General features: G+C 41.4%; 1 protein-coding gene across 12 annotated transcripts in view; it reads right to left on the minus strand.

Moving 5' to 3' along the window:
* Positions 1-12,265, minus strand: part of synrg (synergin, gamma) — a 109,009-nt gene that overhangs the window by 57,454 nt on the left and 39,290 nt on the right. For all 12 annotated transcript variants that reach the window (XR_005462627.1, XR_005462628.1, XM_038814406.1 and 9 more), the window contains 3 exons: positions 11,824-11,936; positions 9,488-9,550; positions 4,847-5,833 (listed from right to left, as the gene is read on the minus strand). Coding sequence is in view for 10 of the 12 variants with exons in the window: in XM_038814406.1 (XP_038670334.1) it covers positions 4,847-5,833; positions 9,488-9,550; positions 11,824-11,936 (1,163 nt within the window). In the remaining 2 variants the exon portion in view is untranslated. The remainder of the gene's footprint in view (positions 1-4,846; positions 5,834-9,487; positions 9,551-11,823; positions 11,937-12,265) is intronic.

The following is a 12,265-nucleotide window of genomic DNA, read 5'->3' on the forward strand; positions in this document are numbered from 1 at the left end:
TCTGGGACTATTTATCAGCCAGAAATTAATGTTTCAAATGTAAGAGGGAGAAACGATCACCCTGAGCTACTCTTGCTGGCACTAGTCAACCAAAAGCTCAGCTGGAGTTCTGAAACGTTACCTCCAGCCCACCTTTTTTGTTCAATGAAGCGATTTTTAAAGAAATACATTGTAGAGAAAATGAGGGTGCACCTATTATGCCCTGTGTTCCAAAGCCAATTGATCATTTTTGAAGTATAGTCACTGTCGTTTTGTAGCTAATTTGTGCACAGCTATATCCCACAAAAACAACAATATAAATAAACAATTGTTAATACTGCATTTGCCCCCCCCCCCCCCCCCCCCCCCCCCATCTACATGCAAGCATCAGTGTCTTTTAACTGACTGTGTCACTGTACAGAGGTGTATGACCTGTGACAATGGCAACATAATGCAAAATAACATAAATAATGCACCAAAAATTAAATGCCTTGGTTGTCTGGTCACAGAGTGGTCATAAAGAGAATTTGGAGAGAAGAGGCTGGAGAAGGTGCTGTTTGTGCCTCCAAAATTTGTACTGGTTTATGTTATCGGTAAACATTTTTGTTAATTTACATATAAGAAATGAGATCAAGTAATTCTTTCAAGTACTAAAAACTATTAGCCTGTTGAATATAGACATAAACTTTGATCAATTATATAAATGAAACAAGGTTAGATAGGGATGGCAGTGCTAGTGGTATGTCGCAAACACGGCAGGTGGGAATTTCATACTGTATTGCAAACCTGGACAACCACATCTAGAGTAAATGTCTGCATCTCAAGTAACTTCAGCTCTGGGTTGTTGAGCTGGAGTCTGAAGAACAGTTATTGAGGTGCATCATGGAGAGGGAAGGGCTACCTGAACGCAGATCCAGGAGACAGTTAAGTTAGGTAGTCGTCTGCACCAGCCCTTGGAAAGAGCACCCTACTCAAGCCCATGCCTCCACCCTATCCCCGTAACCCAGTAACCCCACTTAATCTTTTTGGACACAAGGGCAATTTAGTATGGCCAATCCACCTAACCTGCACATCTTTGCACTGTGGGAGGAAACTGGAACACCCGGAGGAAGCCCACGCAGACACAGGGAGAATGTGCAGACTCCGCACAGACAGTGACCCAAGATGGGAATCGAACGCGAGACCCTGGAGATGTTAAGTAAATGTGCTAACCACTGTGCTACAATGCTGCCCTCTAGTGTATCCAACATTACATGTAATGTATTCAAATTTGTTGATGATACAAAGCTGGATAGGAAAGTAAGCTTTGGGGAGGATACAAAGTATCTGCAAAGGCATGTAGATACATTAGGAGGTGTGAAGATAACGTATAACGTGGAGAAATGTGGTAATTCAGTTTGGCAGAAAGGATAGATATTCATTGTTTTAAATAATGAGAAATTATTTTAAAAACATTTTATTTTTTGTAATAAATTTAGAGCACCCAATTATTATTTTTTTCCAATTAAGGGGCATTTTAGCATGGCCAATCCACCTAACCTGCACATCTTTGGGTTGTGGGGGCGAAACCCACGCAGACACGGGGAGAATGTGCAAACTCCACATAGACAGCGACCCAGGGCCGGGGTTCGAACCCAGGTCGTCACCGCTGCAGTCCCAGTGCTATCCACTGCGCCACCGTGCTACCCCTGAAATTATTAAATGTTGATATACAAAAGGAATTTCAGAGTCCTTCTGCACAAAAGTGGCACAGTGGTTAGCACTACTGCCTCACAGCACCAGGGACACGGGTTAGATTTCACAGCCATGGGTGACTGGACTGTGTGGAGTTGCACTTTCTCTCCGTGTCTACGTGGATTCCAGTTTCCTCCCACAGTTCAAAGATGTGTGGGTAAAGTGGTTACAGAGATAGGGCAGGGGAGTTGGCCTATGTAGGGTGCCCTTCGGAAAGTTGGTGCAGACTCAATGGACCGAATGGCCTCTTTCTGCACTGTAAGGATTCAATGAAAGCACAAAGGTAACAAGCAGGTACAGCAAACCATTACGAAGACAACTGTTATGTTGGGCTGTATTGGAAGGGGTTGAAATACTGGAGTAAGGAAGTTTCGCTGTAATTGTCTTTGTTCGAACCACACCCAGGTTATTGTGCACAATTTTGATCTCCATTTTTTAAAAAACTTTCCAATTAAGAGGCAATTTAGAGTGGCCAATCCACCTACCTTGCACATCTTTGGGTTGTGGGGGTGAGACCCACGCAGACACGGAGAATGTGCAAACTCCACACGGACAGTGACCCGGGGCCGGGATCGAACCTAGGACATTGCACCAAGAGGCAGCAGTGCTAACCATTACACCACCGTGCCGCCCCCAGTTTTGATCTCCTGACCTATGGAAGGACATATTTGTCCTGCAATGATTCCTGGGCTGACCTGGGAAAAAAGATTGAGTAGAGTAGGCCACATTCGCTACAGTCAGAAGAATAGCAGATAATCTCATTGAAAGACACAAGATTCTGAGACCACTTGTTAGGAGAGATGCAGAGAGGTTAATTTCCTCGGGTGGTGTCTAGAATTAAGGACAGGATAATTTAGGACTGAGGTCAGGAAAAATGTCTTCACTGAGAAGGGTGTGATTCTGAGATTAAGGCAAACCAGGGGTATAAGTATAACATGGGAAAGTGGAGTTTGAGGTAGGATTTCAGCCATGGACTTATTGAATAGCTCCAAAGTCTACATGGCCAATTCCTGCTCCCATTTCTTATGCTGAGAATCTGTTTCTTCAAGTCATTCACACAACACGAACATACAGACTAAATATGATGAGTAATGTTGATGCACATTTAGTTTTCTCAGATGCACGGGTACCAGTCTCATGCCTAAAATTCTATTCAACAACAGCCAGAGTTCTAATTCTGATCACTGCAAAGCAGTTTAAATGTAAAGAAATTCTCAAATGAACAATGCTACCTCACCATTACCACTGTATGAATGTTCCAAGCTAATTAGGATAATTTCACATGAGCCTCTCTCTGCAGCTGCACACTTTCATACAATTGAGTATTTTAACTGTTGGTGTGCTCATGCAAATTAAAGAAGTGGAGGAACTTTTTAATGTTTGAATACATTATACTGTACGTACCAATTCAATATTCTCCCAACTTAGCTCCACAGCGAAAAACCTTCACTTCTGAATCTGAAAGAAACCCCTCGTGCTTGCTATTATGGTACACTGTACAAGCATCACCCCCATGTTGCTGTAAGAGGGCAATAGATCAACAGAGTTTTGGCACTGTGAGCAGTCGATATGAAGAGTATTAGTCTCAGCTTAGCCTAATTTCAGACCCTATGTCCCACTTTTTAAACGTCACACATAATGTGCATTGATATTTACCTGAAAGTCGCCATTATCCATGAAAGTCACCATTGTCCCGGAGGACCAGAGGCCCCTTTGCGAGAGAGCTGACTGGTGGTAATTTAACCCGAGGGTCATCAAACCACAGGCGAGGGGCAAGGTTGAGAAGGCAAGGCCTTCATGGATAACCTAAGCCAGTACTTACCTATCTTTTATATGCACCAACACTATCACCACTCATCAAATTTAATTTAGTATGTCATCCTTATATGGATGGCATAGTAACGTGCTCTGTATTTAGCAACCAGGGTATTATAATTTATGGCACATTTTTAACACCATATCATTAAGTTAGTTAACAAAAGCAGATATTTTGAAAGGGAAGTAGAGAAATATTGTGGGCACACTCACAGGCTTGGTTTTCAAGCCTAGAGTTTGTTAAACCAGTCAGTAGAGCTGGAAATCTTTCCTGACCCATCACTCATAAACCTTGTTAGAATGCATTTTTGTACAGCGGATTATTTACATGTTACTGGCACATTCATCCCCCATTGTCCAGTCCATTAGTTGACCAGACAGTGCTTAATTATTTTGAAACAAGGCAAACTCAAATCTAGACTTCTTACATCTAGAATCAAGGCCAAGGTTCTTCATTCCCGACAACATTTTGAAAGTGGTGTGAAACAGCTGTCTAGAAATATAAACAACAATACTGGCCTTCAATAATAGTGCCCCTTTCACAATAATTAAAAGAGTTATTTGCAACCTTGCAAGAAAATTGCAGTTAAAACTAGGCACCATGTTAAGGCACCGTGTTACTTTCTGTATAAGCAATCACTATTAAATATGCAAAAGCAAAATGCTGTGGTTGCTAGAAGCCCGAAATAGAAACAGAAAATGCTGGAAATGCTCAGCAGGTCTGGCAGCATCTGTGGGATGTGGTTGTCCACAAAAGAATAAATTGGAAACAGAAATTTATAATACTGGTCAAAAGGGCACAGATAAAATAATGCAACTAACCCAGTGCCGCTCAGACTGACTACAACTGTCACTCTCTTTGGAATTGTCCATTATCCAAATACTACAATGGATTAACTGAATATGCAGGTCTGTTCAGAAAAGTGCGGCACCATTTGGATTATTCCATTAATTCCAAATACTGAACAAACAATTGTTGCATTTTAAGTGGAAAAAATATTGACAATAACTATGCTGGTTCAACTATGGTAACCAATGACAATATAGTGGATATAAGGTACCCTAACAATTGAAATTGCCTGATGATAAGTCTAAGCCAAGGGCATTCATTGGATTTCTCCACTATAGTTAACAATTGAATATAATTATACTCACTGAAGAACAGAGGCAAACAGAACAATTCCCAACAGCCATGATTATGCAGAATGGACAGCTACATATATAAATGGTCAATCATTGGTGCGGCATTATAGAAAGGTACCCGCAGTATGCAGATGATTTGGCTGTATTTACCAGATCAATCGAACCATTTCCTCACCTGAAACAGGAGGCGGCTGACCAATGACAGGTGGCAAATCCAGCGAGCTGTCAGACAACACATGCTTCAAATCACCACCAACCTCAGCTGACTTCATGTCAAACTGACCAGATAAGGCATCTTCTGAGTCCTCTTTACCAATACTGCTCCCACCAATCGAAGGAAGGTCCAAAGATTTAACAGAGGCAGAGTCTTCTTTTGCCTGTTTAAAAGCAGACAGTTTATCTACGAAAGACTTGTCCGAGGAGCTGAATGCAAGGGACAACTTGGTAACTGGAAAGTCATCCTCATTCTTCTCTTGAGAAAGGGAGGAATTGTCTTTTTGTTCCTCAAAGCCCATCACAAAACCCTCCTCAGGTAACTGTTTAAATACATCATACTTGTCTACAGTGGTGGTTGAAGGCTGTTGTCCACCTTCTGCTATGCCAAGTGAGGCATCAAAAGATGCTGTGAGGCCATCATTCTTCTCCTGCCTGAAAACACTATATTTATTATTTGACTTTTGTTCAGTGGGTCCTGCGGTGCTGGAGCTGCCAAAAGCTATAAAATCTGCAAATTCATCCTGACCCCACCCCCCACCCGATGAAGTACTGGCTGCTACGCCAAAAAGATTGAAGTCCCCAAAGTCATCAGTTCCACCAGCAGTCTTACTACTGGCTGAAGAAAAAGTACCAGATGATAGTGAGGACAATGATGATGCAACACATACAGATGATTTAATGGATGATGTCACAGAAACTGGTGGAAATGACACAGTTTTGTTCTCTCCAGTGCAACTGACAGAGGTAAAAAGGTCCGTGAGATTGAAAGAGTCTTTAGGTTGTGTTACAGGTTGCAGTTGTGGCTGAAGAAATGGCACAGAAGGAAACGCTGTAGTGAACGTCTTTGCTTTCTCTGACGAATCTACTGGTGAAATGCTGTCTGCAGTTTTGAAGTCTGTGAATCCATCATCATTCCCCGGTGACTTGAATTCTGCAAATCCCTCCCCTGCAAACATACATCTTTTCAGTGACAAAATATCAGCAGTTAAGAATGGAATTCTATATTTCACTTTTCACAGCACACAAACACAAGCATTTTCAAGTTAGTAACTACGACCAAAGCACCAACCCATACCAAGCATGCACTGCCAAGTAAAACCCTGCATTGAACATACCACCATTTAATTTCTCATTGTAGGGAAGAGGGATGGTCAACGAACCAAATTTAAATACCAAACTGGCCCAAATTAGGGCCATTTTGTAAATCTGGAAAAAAGAAAGTGAGAATTTTAACCCAGCTTCGATGGGTAAATGGTCTGGACATTTCCTATGGTGCATGTGTGGCAGCATTCTGCTAAGTAACTATTCAGTCCACACACAAATTGGATTCTGCTCACATGGCAATGTAGTGGCAAACATTTTAATTTACTTTTGTCTTTTTAAGGAAAAGGTTTGGTTACTTTATCCGGTTTGAATTTTTCACTTTAATACCTAGAAATATTGTAGTAATTCATTCAAAAGATATTTTTAGAGGGGGTGAAAAGGGGAAGGAGTCTGCTAATTCAGAGTATTGCATTTGAGAGTAACTATTCGCTTTCTTGGCCCAGTCAATTGAATATTGAACAGTACAGCACAGAACAGGCCCTTCAGCCCTCAATGTTGTGCCGAGCCATGATCACCCTACTCAAACCCACATATCCACCCTGTACCCGCAACCCAACAACCCCCCCCCCTTAACCTTACTTTTATTAGGACACTACGGGCAATTTAGCATGGCCAATCCACCTAACCCGCACATCTTTGGACTGTGGGAGGAAACCGGAGCACCCGGAGGAAACCCACGCACACAGGGGGAGGACGTGCAGACTCCACACAGACAGTGACCCAGCCGGGAATCGAACCTGGGACCCTGGAGCTGTGAAGCATTTATGCTAACCACCATGCTACCCTGCTGCCCCTAGAAATTGGCTTTCAATATCTACGATTTCTCCTTCTATGACATTTTTGCTAACAGTCCGAAATACATTGGCAATTTGAGGTAGTTTTTTTTTTAAAAACCACCACTTTGTATGAAGCCACTTCAAGACCATATCAAGAGCTGGAAAACAAAACCAAAAATACCAACGTTTTCCCTTTTTTAAAAAATATTAATTTTCCTTCTAAAGGTAATGATCTCATGCAATGGACTACCATCACCTGACCATAGTACCCATATCTCATTTGTGATCCTTAATGAGGACTGTCAAATAACCATTCAACCAAACAAAGTACTACTGTTAGTAGCATTCACCCACCACTCAAATGTGCCTTTTCAGCAGTCAATTAATCTATAGGGAACAATGATTTCATCCTCCTTAATTTGTGAAAGACAGAAGCCAATTGGAACCCAAAGTGCCACTACGGCTCAGCATAGGTCAAAGATCAAACCTGTGATGCAGTGATCGCTTTGCCAATTTATCCACTGAGTGGTTATCATGGAAGCTACAAGTACATATTTTCAATGGCCCATCACGTGCCAAAATATGACTGCTCAATAAAAACACTAGGGCGAGAAACAGTAGAGAAACTGTTGCAAATCTTCAGGCTCACATCATCGCTTAGGCACCGTGCACTCATTGCACCTCATTGTGACTCCTTGGGCCCATAACAGTGACTGCAAGTTTTAAATTTAAAAAAAAACTCCATGGCAGTTTTGCTAAGTTGCAATGATCAAGTTACCCTCAGTGCAAAGAAATGAATAAAACTAATGAAAATATCATAACCTGGATATATTTTGGTTAAGCGGTTTAATTTCCAGCTCCCTCTTCAAAAGAACAGATTCATAACTGTTTCTGCCTTTCTTGCTTCTATGGAGTAATAGTTTTCTCCTGTTAGTTGATGTGATCATAGCGCACTTTGACCTGGGCCAACAAAGTGAATGTTTCTTTTCTCCTCCGCAAATGCACTCCACCGTATTCCCCAATGGTATAAGGTAGATAAGGTAATCTGTGCCCAGTGAGAGTAGCACCTTTGATAATGCAACTCACAAGCTAAAATGAAGAGGTGCAAAATAGTAACTCAGCAAGGCTCACTCTTCGTTTATTTTCCTTTCTGCACGGGGAGTACCTTTGCTCTGCACCTTTCCCTCCCTCCCAACAGGGAATCCACTGATATAACGGAGCAGAAATAATTTTCTATGTAGTGTGTTGAATATGGAGATATTGTTGGATCCCACTCAATTTATTTTTTAAAGAGGCATATAAAACAAAGGGGAAAAAGCAGAAAATAAACACAACAGAATGCTTAAACAGCTTAGCTTTTATAACTAATTCTACAATTATTTTAAGTGCAACCAGACAATTAAATGTACAAATAAAAATATTTAAAATATAAACAGATCAGGCGAATCAACTGGAAATCTGGGCAATACTGGCACAAACTACTTTATTTTAATTTGCATGAAGGCCTTTGAATTGCAAGAATTAATCAGAAAACAATGGGACAGGAGGTTAGGAGAATTGGGGAAGACCAACATGAGCATGCTGCTCAACCGAATATCCCAAACCTTAGTGCAAGGTTTTTCAGACTGCGGTCTTGGCCCACAGGTGAGTCCATGGGCGGGTGTCGGAGGAGTGGTGGAGCGATTGGTCGCAGTTGTCCCGATCGGGAGAGGTGCCCACATGCCACGGCCGACTTTTAAATTCAGAATGTCAGCCACAACCAGCTTTTAAATGAAACGATACAGTCCTCCAGCCAGAAGCGGCGGCAGAGAGGTCATGTGCCTGGCATGTACACTGACTGACATACTTTTGGTGCAAAATCATGGAGGAGTCCTCCAATTTCTAGCTGCGAGCAAGCAAGGCAACAGGATTTTGATGAACTTAAAATGGATTGTTAGAAACAAAGAAAAAACTGAAATCGGGAACAAAGCAGTACAAAGATGATTTCTTGAGATATGGCTTTGTTAATTGTGCCAATGCAAATCTGGATGCAAAGTCCGTGTGTGTTATTTGCAGGGAAATACTGACAAATGAGAGCTTAACCCCTCAAATTTCAAAGGCATGATGAGTTTGAGGACAAACCTCTTGATTTTTTTCAAAGGATGCAGTGAGAACTTAAATCATCAGCTGAAGTACTGAGCAGAAATGTAACACTGAATAACAAAGCAATGAGATCGTGAGGATCAAGCAGGCTCACCTGCCGCATTAAAGGCAAGTGGAAAGCCAGCCGATATGGGTCGCGAAGGTTGGCTAGTTGATAAAAGTGGGTCCCGGGGGAAATGTTTTAAAAACGCTGCCTTTTCCAAAAAGGCTGTGTGCAGCGTGGTTTGTGGAGGGGTGGGGTCGGAGAGGGGGTTGTGGGTCCATGTTTGCACGTTTCTACCTGGTGAGCCATAAAGTCAATGTCTCTTTGCTGCTTGATTACTGTTTGAGAAATATTCTGAATCATCGCCATTAAATGTTAATAGTCTCGCAATTCTGGGTCAACATGAAAGCCAATTTGGATATCCATTGTTACTAATTACATTTGTAGGGTAACCAGAAAATCTACGTAGGTTAAACATGTGAGTATTTCCATTTCTTTGGAAAACTATGCCTTTCATATAAAGGAATCTAAAACACTGTAGACCACAGCTAACTTATGCATGGGTGATCCTACACACTGCTGTATGTCCACTCACCTGAGGGTTTGTTCTCTGCACTCTGGCCAAGTTCCCGAAAAACACTGTATTTGTCACCAAAATCTAAAAAAAAATTACAACAGTCATAATATATTCAAATAACCTTTAATCTTCTCAACAAATTTCTTAACGATAAAGTGCTAAAATAGCAACTCAGTGCGAAAGGTTTCCTTCGCAAAAATTCTACAGACTCTCAATAATTGAAGTGTCAGCGTTAATCTGAAAATTTCACACTTTAACCTTCTCATCAAAATATTCTTGGGATCTCTTTTTTTGTGTTCATGGTTATGTCATGGAGTCAGCTCAAATTGGTACGTGCAAGTGATGATATTGGGTGTCTGAAAAGTAGGCTGCTTCATTTCCCAGTGCTAACATCTCTCCTCATGATGAATACACATGCACAAACAAACAAAAAAATAGATACATTGGGGCCCTCAGCAGGCTCCTCACCAGAGAAGGACCTGGACCAAAGTATTTTGGGAGTCACCCTTGCTTTGGAAGTTGTAATTTTGGCTGTCAGTATTACACTTCCCATGGGGTAACCATAAACTAAAATAATCAAGCTTCACAACCTAAAAAAAGGGAATTACCAACAAGATTTCACTTTTGTAACTTTTACTTGAACACAATATGGGCAGCACGGTGGCACAGTGGTTGGCACTGCTGCTTCACAGCTCCAGGGACCCGGGTTCAATTCCCGCTTCGGGTGACTGTGTGGAGTTTGCACCGTCTCCCCGTGTCTGCATGGATTTCCTCCGGGCGCTCCAGTTTCCTCCCACAGTCCAAAGATGTGCAGGTTAGGTGGATTGGCCATACTAAATTGCCCCGTAATGTCCAAAAGGTTAGACAGGGTTACTGGGATAGGTGGGGTCTTGAGCTTAAGTAGGGTGCTTTTTCCAAGGCTCGGTGCGGACTCGATTGGCCGAATAACCTCCTTCTGCACTGTAGGGATTACTATGATTGCAAATCAAAATTAGCGCAAATTAAACATGAATTAACAGGAATATACTTCAAATAAAATGATACATTTAATACAACAAAGGTACTTCTTACACGGCCACAGGCATTCGCATCATTCCCTGCAGAAATGTGGCACTATGTAGCTACACAGTTCCACAATATAGAAATTGAAACTGCTAGAAAAAACTCAGCGGGTCTGGCAGCATCTGCGGAGAGAAACACAGTTAACATCTCGAGTCCGTATGACTCTTCTTCAGAGTTCCACCATATGCTGTTCATTACTCCCGAAGGGTAGGTCAGGTGTCCTATCCAACAGCAGCTTTCACATCAGAGTTACATGGGTACGATTATCATCAACAAGGTACACTTCTATGAATCCTCTCTCTCCCTCGGATCACCCCAGTCCTGGTGGTGTTGCTCTTTAGAATTTATTTTCAACCCGCCAACCAATAACACCCCGGTTTATGGTTTGGTGACTTCTGGTAAAACACTCAACTCTTCAGCAGTACTGAGGGAGGACCTCACTATTGAAGGGGTCATCTTTTAGATGAGATATTAAAACAAGGTCTCATCAACCTTCTCCGATGAGCAGTAAAAAAAATCCAAAGAGATCATTAAAAGACGGGAATGCTCCTCGTCATTATTTATCCCTTAGTCAACAAGACCAAAAATAGATTATGTGGTAATTTATCTCACTATTGTTGCGGGATCCCCACAATTTTATTGGCAGCTTTCCTGCCTTAAATCAGCGCGCGTACTTAAAAAAGGGCTTTTTTAGCAATAAGTGTTAAAGTGTCCTCAGTACTTGAGGACATAGAAGGTGCTATAAAAATTCAAGCTTTCCTTCTTTTCTTTTGGAAAGATATCTTCACGAGGCATCTCTCATGTGCCTTCTGATCATTGGCAGTGGTGTGGGAACCAAGGTGGCCTGAAGTACTGGGTAGTGTACAAGGTCTATGGAGGAGCAGAAAGGGGAAGAAACAGGACAACAGCTTCACAAAAAATAAGCACGAATATACAAAATCTAGTGATATATCAATTTTAGTAAAGCATATTATGGGAAAGAAAACAATTTTGTTTGTTCAACTTTTTACTGTCATTTTTTGACAGGCCAATTTCATTAGTTTAGAACATGAAACTGTAGGTACTAAGCAAATGTCATCTCGCTTATACAAAAAATATTTATTTTTTATTTGAAGAAAGTTGATGCGCATCATATCCAATCCATACATTCAGGAATTTTAAAATGCAAACAATGGACAGGTAGGTGCATGCTCCCTTTTTTATATATAGTCACTGTGATCTGGAGCGAATAATTAAACTCATTACAATTTTGGAATAAAACATAGACACTGCCAGAAGACAGTCCACTGTACCTGCAAAGGAAGAACTTTCTGGAGGCTTGTCTTCCGTCAAGTCTTTAAAGACTGCATATTTGTCCACTGAAGATGCAGAAGTTCCTGAAATCGGAGTCAGTAACGTATGTGCACTGAAAGGGAGAGAATTCAATTACTCACAAAATTATCTCAAACATCACTGTGTGCCGGAAGAACATGAGGCAAGTAAATTTTTTTCTGAAGTTATAATTACAGGCACTCGTTAATGGTACAAATGAAGCTAAAGAAACTCTTCATTTATGGCCTATAATCCAATGTGCAGAACTTATCAGGTGTCTTTCAAATGCTGTAAAATATTAGAGCAAGCCCCTTCACTTCCACAAACTTCCTCTGCACTCCCAAAAAGACACATTTTTGTCTTTGAAGGCAAGGGCTGTCATGTGGCAAAATGTTAAGGGAAAATACAAGTCTCCACACATCT

Source organism: Scyliorhinus canicula, chromosome 12, assembly GCF_902713615.1.
Source record: "Scyliorhinus canicula chromosome 12, sScyCan1.1, whole genome shotgun sequence".
NCBI classification, from domain to species: Eukaryota; Metazoa; Chordata; class Chondrichthyes; order Carcharhiniformes; family Scyliorhinidae; genus Scyliorhinus; species Scyliorhinus canicula.